Source organism: Orycteropus afer, unplaced genomic scaffold (assembly GCF_000298275.1).
Source record: "Orycteropus afer afer isolate SDZICR_OR568_19922 unplaced genomic scaffold, OryAfe1.0 scaffold00104, whole genome shotgun sequence".
NCBI lineage: Eukaryota > Metazoa > Chordata > Mammalia > Tubulidentata > Orycteropodidae > Orycteropus > Orycteropus afer.
The window spans coordinates 2,341,682-2,351,073 of NW_006921691.1; the positions used below are offsets into that span (position 1 = coordinate 2,341,682).

At 38.8% G+C, this 9,392-nt stretch overlaps 1 protein-coding gene across 1 annotated transcript in view; it reads left to right on the forward strand.

Moving 5' to 3' along the window:
- The window catches only part of PTCD2 (pentatricopeptide repeat domain 2), a 47,673-nt gene extending 43,468 nt beyond the window's left edge, over positions 1-4,205 (forward strand). Inside the window, exon 10 of the mRNA XM_007943366.2 lies at positions 3,981-4,205. Within this exon, the coding sequence (XP_007941557.1) occupies positions 3,981-4,205 (225 nt within the window). The remainder of the gene's footprint in view (positions 1-3,980) is intronic.
- Positions 4,206-9,392: the final 5,187 nt, after the last annotated feature.

A 9,392-nucleotide genomic window follows, 5' to 3' on the forward strand; every position in this document is an offset into this window, starting at 1 on the left:
GGGTTTGAACCACCAGCCTTCTGGTTAGCAGTCAAGTGCCATAGCCACTATGCTACCAGAGCTCCCAATGAGATTAGATGTGGTATAATTACCTCCATGGCAGAATTTGCAAATCTCATGATGGGGACTAATTAGTTGAGGGGGGGTTGGTTGCCTTTGGGATATGGCCTGCTTTCATTCTATATGGAGAAGCTGTGGAAAAAGTCTCAAGCTTGTCGGCACATGTCAGATCCTGCATTTGGCCCATCATCGTCTCCAGTTCCTGGATTCGAACCAGCCACTCAGCCAGTCCTTTTTGATTGCTGATATTGAGATTGTAGCCTGCACAGCCCACAGTCTGCCATTTTACCTGCTGATCCTGGATTCATCAGCTTCAGCAGCCAGCAGCTAGCAGCTGCATGAATCAGGGGAAGGCTTCAACTTATTCCAGTGGGCCTGGAACAAGAGACAGAGATGAAGCCCAAGGTCAAGGGGCCTCCTTCTAGTCCCTAGAGCCAGCATTCTGAACTTGGACTTGTAGCCTAGTCTTCCCCAGGAGCCAGCACTATGAATTCAGACTTGTAGTCTCCTGAAATGTAAGAGAATAAATATGTTTGTTAAAGCCATCTACTTGTGGTGTTTCTGTTACAGCAGCACTAGAGAACCAAGACAATGGCTTAAATTCCAAAGAGGAATTATTACCACTCATTTGAAATATTTGAAAATTTGTACATCTTTTTCTGGTTGAGTGCTGTCAAGTCCATTCTAATGCATAACAACCCTACATGACAGAATAGAACTGCTCCACAGGATTTCCTAGGCCATAATCTTTCTGGGAACACATTGCCAGGTCTTTCCTCCTGTGGAGCTGCTGGTAGGTTCAAGCCACTGATAGGTTCCAGCCATAGACCTTTCAGTTAGTGGTGAAGTGCTTAACTAATTTTCTACCAGGGCTCCTTAAAGAAATAAAGAGCTATAAAGAAATCATAGATTATTTACAATGATCATAATATTAGTAATGTTATTTTGACTCAGTGGCCTTTCAGCCGACCTTCCCTCCCTCTTTTTCTCTCTCCCTTCCTTTGCCTTTTGTATTACTGGTCCAGGCTGACATCTGAGACAGCAGGATGGGCAGTAGGAGATGTGACTTCTTTCTTCTCCTCTGCCACACTGAGGCCTTCCCAGCCTTGTCCCATTTCTTCACTTCCAGCCAAACGCTTTTTCCTACTGTTGAAAGGAATTTGTCAGGAAACTGACTAACTGTGGATATGATTGAATTTATTGCTTTTTCTATTTGAAGTCTCAGCACTGTGTAGGTTGTAACCCACCCAAATTCTTTTAGAATAAATTTAGAAAAGTAGAGAAGCTATACATTTAAACAGATTTTAAAATACACAGTTACATATGTGTATGTGTCATACTGCCACAACTGAAATGTTCTCAACAGCATTGATGCTCATCGGTCATTCCTTAGACCAGGCCCATCAGTATATTGTCATGCGTTTATGTGACTAAAGCATCCAAGAAAACCATTGAAAAATTCTATTTTTTTTTTTTTTGCTTGTTTTTTTCATTTTTCCCATTAATGCCTACAAGACTAATTTTTCTTTGAAATCCCACCCTGTAGTTTAGTGTGTTTGTTGTGAGACCCCTGAGGACTAGAGTCACATAACTCCAGTAGCTTTAGAGCTAGTTCTAAATGTGTGAGTATGAGATTGTATTTGGAGTGTTCTATTTTTATAAAGTTCTGCATTTTACAGATACAAACATGTATATACAATATACGGGATTTTACCTACAAATACAGTATTATTAAAAATATACTGTATGTGGAGATTAGATATTTATAAATCATCATGTAGATGCTGCTATACTACCAGAGGAGGATTGAAAGCAATTATTGATTTTCTGCAATGCTGTTAACTGAATCCACTACAACGTTCACTATTTCTTCATTGATTTATGTTTTTAAACTAACTTAACAAACCAATGTGCTACGATTTCTGCTTACATTGTAGAACAGTTCTAATGGTTCCACTTAATATTTCTGTAGTGAACTAAGAGGCAGTGGATGCAATTAGATCACATTTACCTCCAAGTTGGCATGTTTGTTTTGCTTCCTTTGGAAGCTGTATACTTGCATGTTAACTCATTTCACCTTGAACATGAGGACTAAATAGGCTATTTTTTTAATAGCCTATTTTTAATATCAGCAATATGATAGTAGCTACAACAATGAGCTCAAATAGCAACGATGGTGAGAATGGCACAGGACCAGGAAGTGTTTGGGTCTGTTGTGCATGGGGTCCTGTGAGCCGGAACCTACTCAGCGGCACCTAACAACATCCGATAGTTTAAGGAGACCTCCTGGTGCAGCGGTTCGGCACTTAGCTGCTAATTGAAAGCTTAGTGGTCAAACCCACCAGTGGCTCCATGAGAGAAAGATGGGGCAGTGTGCTTCCACAAAGATTACAGCCTTGGAACCCTTTGGGGCAGTTCTGCTCTTTCCTATAGGCTCGTTATGAGTTGGAATCAATGCGACAACAATGGGTTTTAGGTTATAGGACAATTTATACTCTAATAGCCACATTTTTAATAACACAGTATTTGTAAATATTTGTGTGCATAAGTGTGTATATTGTAAATGCATGTATATATTTATAAAATGCAGAACTTTATGAAAATAGAACATTCCTGATAAAATCTCACATATACACATTTAAAACTAGCTCCAAAGCTACTGGAGTCATGTGATTCATCAAACTGTTCCCTGAGGGGGTCTCACAGTAAAGTTTTATTTTCTCAGCAACACAAACAAAACCAATATTTAGCTTTCAGAACTGATGAGTAAGCCAAACTTAAGTGATTACTGCTTTGGTCATGGCAAGGCTGTGCTTTTCAAAAGAAATGCTTGAGCCTCTTCTGTGAAGGTTCAATGGGGAGCCCTTGTTTGAAAAGAAGACATGCAAGTAGCAGATAGGATTATGATACATTTAGAAGATGAACACAGACCAAAGTGTTTGTTAGGCAGCTTGATCCCTTTTAAATTTCATCAAGAAATACTGTTAGGTTGGATTCTTAACAAGGATTGAACTAAGCAAAATGTTGACTTTTTTTCAGAAAGTAACTTCACATTCTAATTTTTAGCTCACCCATTTTTGTAGACATAAATGCCACTCATGTACTTGTGATACTGATATTTACACTCCAGTGTTGTATATTCCACAATCTTCCTGACATGTCCATATAGATTTTTCTTAGGCATCTCAGTCATGTCCAAAGCAGACCTCCTGATTTTCCCCTCCAAATCTTGTCCTCCTTGTCTTTCCTATGTCAGTAAGGACATAACCTATCACCAAGATGTTAAACCCCAAATTGAGAACCTATCTTTGACTTCTCCCTTTCCTTCACCACTTGAACAATAAATGCTTTCAGCTTAACCTCTGAAATATACCTCACATACATCTACTTCTCCATCTTTACTGTACATTTCCCAATCTCAACCAGCATCATTTCTCTTTTGAACTACATTGGGGGCCTCCTGATTGATTTCTACATTCCTGTACCCTTCCAATTCATCCTCTACACAGCTTTTTAAAGTAAATCAGATCCTGTTCCACTTCAAACACATTTACAGTGATTCAAACACATTCTAGTGACTTCTACAATAAATTACAAATACCTATCATTTAACTCCTGCCAAACTGGATTCTACTGCTATTTGATCCCTTTTCCTTGGTGGGATTCATTGTATTATATCTGTTATTCTAACCTACATTTTATACAAGATGATGATTTTTAGGTGCTTCCTTTGAATTTTTTATGTAGCTTATGAAATTCCTCTGTGTGCCCCAATATTCTAATTTTCACCACTTTGGGTATACACTGTACATTTTTTATGTATGTCTATCTCTGCTTTGGGGAGGATGAGAGCTGGAACAAAGAATAAGGAAGAAATCTCACAGAGTTACAATGATCTGCCCTTCTTGCTTTTTTTCTAGCTAGCCTCAGTGAGGGAAAAAGTGAAGGATGTCCCTGGCCTCCGGGCCAAATTTGATGAGATCTATGGAAAATTGCAGATATCTGGCCAGGTCACCACTCATACTTTGGATGCTATGCTGTGCCATACCCCCAGGGACAAGACAGCCCACATGGAGCTGTTAAACAAGAGGACAATCGGCCATCAGACTTTCCAGCCACTCAGCCAGTCCCTTTTGACTGAGTAACCCTAGGTTGAAACCACCCGTGGATCTGAGGAAGAGCAAGCCCTGCTTCTACTGAATCAGTGACTTCCTAAGAAATCAAGCATCATATCTTCAGTGGATATATCCTGACACTTGGTTTCTTCCCTAAATTTCCAAGTTTATTAGGTTTATTAAATGCTGATCTGAGAAGTTAGCAAGTGTGCCATTGAACAGTCAAGATACAAGCAAGCAGAAAACTCGGCTGTCTCAGAAACAAGGCTTTGCCTGTGTAAAATGCTGAGTATCTGTGAAGGAATATGGACTGGTCTCCCAGTCCAGCCTCTAGCAATAGAGTGGAATGCTACAAGTACTATCAAGGATGATTTTCACATCTGGGTATGAGTATGGCCAACTCTGACTGATTTTCAAAGCAGCAGTTCCTTGCAAATTATACCTTTGCAAAACTTAAGATGTCTGAAACCCTAGTCTACTATTTTCTGTTGGAAAATAGGCCAGGATTTTCTCACTGTTTCTACTATTTATATCAGTGACTCTATGCAAGATACTTGATTCCTCATGTTTCCTTGCAGAATAATTACCTGTGTATATCTACATATTGATTTGAAATTTCCATTCAAGTTTCAGTCATGTCAAATATTCTCAAAAATAAGAGAAATAAAAAAGTTTCTAAAAATCTTCTTGGGATGATGTTTGTTTTATTTTCTCAGCAACACAAACCAGAATTTAGCTTTCAGAACTGATAAGTAAACTCAATTTAAGTGATTACTGCTTTGGTCACAAGCAAGGCTTGTGCTTTTCAAAAGAAGTGCCAGTGAAACCATATAGTGCTTCTGTATTGTCTCATTTTCTCGACGGGTCATAAATATTTGGGCCTATAATTCATCTCCTTTGTTAATGATATCTTCTTTTCTCTCTTTGGATGTCTTATTTTTTTTGCAAAAATAAGTGTCAAGAACAGGACAGAGCTTTCTCCTGTTGTGTTTATGTAGATTTATCACTTGATCATTTGAAACACAGCATCTGGTGAGTTTAACCATATCTGGTCACTGATGTGCTGAAGAGAAGTACACAGTGACCCTACCTCAGGGGTGCCTTTGATTCTGAAGGCCCACAGTCATATTCAAAGCTTTTGCATTCTTGAATGCTGCTTCAAAAACTAAGGCTGTCACTTTAATTTTACTGTTGTTGAGTCAAGAATTGTTCACAGACTCAGAATTTCAGAGTAGGAGGAATCTTCTGAGTCTCCTGGTTTAACGCCCTCTTTCTCAAGGTGGAGAAAATGCCTTGTCCAAGTTGGCATAAATAAATTGTGATGGAGCTGAGATTAAAATCCAGATTACTAGTCCTTCTTATTATACCACACATTATATCTCACCGGAGGGGAAGAAGGAGAATCTCTTCAGAAATACTGTACAAAAGATACTAATTTTGGGGAAACCAAGAGTGGAATGTTACAGATTGAATTGTGTCCCCAAAAAATATGTATTGTAAATCCTAAATTTACAGGCATAGGAATCCCACAGGCATAGGAATTTAGGATTTCCAACACATCTTTTTTTCCTTGTTTTGTTAGTAAGACTGTATCAGTGTAGGATGTGTTATCTTTAAAATGCAAAAAGTAGACTAGACATGGAGAAGAAAGCACAGATGAAGGGGAAGATGCATGCCACGTGAAGCTCGCCAAGGAACTAAGGAACACAGTCTGGAAAGAGATAAGGACCTTCCTCCAAAGCTAGCAGAAAGAAAGCCTTCCCCTATGTATTCCCTGAATTCGGACTTCTAGCCTTCTAAACTGAGAAAAGAAATTCGTTTGTTGAAACCACCCACTTGTAGTATTTCTGCTATAGCAGCACTAAGACACTAAGATAGGGAAAAAGAGAATCTCTTCAGAGATACTATACTAAGAGCTCCTGCCACTTAATGTTTCCATGGCTCAGTAACTTCACTTCTGTGTGCCACAGTTTCCTCAGTTGTGTGAAGTAGTAACCTACTTCACAGTATTGCTGTGAGGATGAAATGAGATAATAAATGTAAAATAAGCAGTACTGTGCCAACTACTAGTAAGTGCTATGTAAGTTTTAACTGTTGTTACTATTGCTCTTGGTAGCATACAGAATGTTTGGACCTGTTTGAGGAATTACATAAATAAATGAGTTCTTCCTCCTGCTCAGAAATATCAAAAGAATCTCTTTTGGTTATGCTCTGGCTAACTCCTACTCATCATTAGGGTCACAGCTTAGACATCTTCTCACCAGTGAAGGCTTTCTGGTTCCACCTACCTGCCAAGTCCAGGTTAAATAACCTTTGTGTCCCTAGTACTTCCCTTTCAAAGCCCATCTCATACTCCTGTCATTGCCCATTTTCTATTCACTAGGTTCAAGGTGTCAAGTCTATCTTATTCTCCACTTCTTGCCCAGTGTCTAGCACAGCAAGGAATGTAACAAAGGATTACCACTCATTTAACTCACTATCTCATTTATATATTTTTATATTATTTAATGATAATGGTGATCATCATCATCCCCCTGTTAACAGCTTTTTTCTCTCCAGTACTATTCACTCAGTCTCAAACACTCCACATTTAGACTTGACCCCAAGCTTTTGTTCAGCTTGTTGTTTGTATCCTTTTCTCCCACCTAAAATGCTTTCTCTCTCCATCCAACATGTCCTACTCACTTTTCAGGGTCCAGCTTGTGTCATCTTTTCCATGAGGTTTTCTCAAACTCTTCCACCTCACATGGATTCTCCATTCATTCACTCATCAAGTCTATACTGAGCATCAACAAAGGACAAGGCACTATGAAGGCTCTTGAGATTTCACAGGAAAAGGCAGACATGATCCCTCTCCCAAAACAAAATTTGTACCCTGCCATTTTGACCACAAAGGTATTTCAGCCTATTCCTTTGCTGTTTGCTTCTGTAGATAGTACTTGTTACAGAGTGATTAAAATCCTGCTGAAGAATAGATGTGGTAGTGAAATAGACCAATTCTGGGAAATTTTTGGTAACAGTTTTTTGAGGATGACTCAAGAAATAAAAACAAGCTTTTAACTAATTCATAATGAATATTATTGGTAAGTTGTAGTGGGGAGGCAAAGATTTACTGCTATAATTCAGGTAGGCAAAATTGCAGATGTCTCTTTCTTTGCTATAGAAAATTCTGGTTATATTTAGAACCTGAGAGGGAATCAATGGGAGGCTTGATCTTGCTTAAAGGATATTTTAGTCTTAGGTGACTAAAGGTAGTCAATCTTTCTAGATGTGTCCTTCTACCCCTTTACATAGTCAAGATGGGGGCTGTGGTTCTCAAACTTTTACACACATCAGAATCACCAGGAGAGCTTGTTAAAACACAGATCACTGGGCCCCATTCTCAGGGTTTCTGATTCAGTAGATCTGGAGTAGGGCCCAAGAATTTGCTCTGCTAATCCAGAAACCACACCTTAAGACCACTGGTTTAAACGAACATTTGTGTTTCTTCATATGGTTGGGAGGTTTGGACTTCAGAGCCATTCTCTGGGCCCTCTCTGGCCTCAGTTATGGAGAGGAGGTAGCAGTGGAAAGTCCCAGCAGACCTTTTGGAGGGTCCTGCTGGCACCAGCTTCTGAGGTTTGTGACCTCTGCCATTTGCCTCTCACAAGTACCCTCACTCTGCTGTTGGCTTTCCCTAAGTCCAGTCCCTCTGCTGAATTCATTGAAGCTGGAGTCCCAGAGCATCACGATTTAAGGTCAGTGAAAAATATATCCATTTATTGCTTACAAAAATATATACACAAAGAAATCCATGCAAACTAAAGCAACATATATCTAAAATTTCACCGGGCTTCCCTAAAATAACCCAAGATTCACATTAACTTTATAACATTTCCATGTACAAATCTGACTTGAGAAAACTGAACTCATTAGACGAAATAGCTACTAAAAAATCAGAATGGCTAAAGCTATGATCAGTAAAACTTGATATGGAAAGAAAACTGTATGGTGAACCAACTCTTCACTGTAAAATTGAATCCAATTGAAATAATTTCAGAAAAGTGTGAATGAGATGGTATTTTTTAAAAAGGAAATGGTTTGACAATTGCACAAAAATAGATCAAAGAATTAAATTGGCTTAAATGGCATTAGCCCAAAAAAATCTTCTCAACAATAATTGATGTTGATGTAATCCTGATTGAAATATTTTTTATTCATTAACGAAATCAAAACAAGGGGATTTTTTTTTTAAATGCCCCCCTGCTCTAATGAAACGTGCATTCTACAAGAGGAACAGACATTACCCATGACCATATATAATGTTGGCAGACCATATTTCTACATATGTATTTGTATGTGCTAATGAATGTCCAAATATATATAAGAGCTAGCGGGGAAAAGTTATGATAACTTTTAGCCACAGCCAACTACCCTGAGGGTGCAAGCTGTTGGGCCTGTGGGCTCAGGACCATGGTTTCAGGGGACGTCAAGCTCAATTGGCATAGCATAGTACACAAAAACAGTTTTTCTACATCCTACTTTGGTGAGTAGCATGTGTGGTCTTAAAAGCTTGTAAGTAGCCACCTAAGATGCAACAATTGTTCTCTCATCTGGAGCAAAGAAGAATGAAGAAAAACAAAGAAGCATGGAAACAGTCCAAGGGACTAGTGGACCATGTGAACCTCAGCCTACGTGACCCTGAGACCAGAAGAACTAGATAGTACCTAGCTACCACTGTCAACTATTCAAAAAAGGATCAGTGTAGAAGATCCTGGATAGAGTGGAAGAAAAATGTGAAACAAAATTCAAAATCATAAAAAAGATCAGGCTCACTGGTCTGATGGAGACTGGTGAAATCCCTGAGATTATGTCCCCTTGTCACCCTTTGGACCTGGAATTGAATTCACTGTCATGGCTTCCAGTCAAATAATAGATAGGTGTATTAGGTGAACATTTATACCAGGTAGGTACATTCCTTAAAACAATCTACCATGAGAGATCAGAAGGGCAGTATTTTGCACAGGAAGGTAGTAGCTCAGAGGGCAACAATGCATAGAGAAGAAAGGGAAAAAATAACCACAGGGAAGTAGGAAGAGAGCTGTTAGATTATGGGGATTGAAATCAATGTCATGAAACAAAAGATGTATAAACTGTTGAATGGAATACGAATTTGCTTTCAAAGTGTAAACTTTCATCCAAATGCACAATAATTTTTAAAGTTTTTTTTTTTTTTTT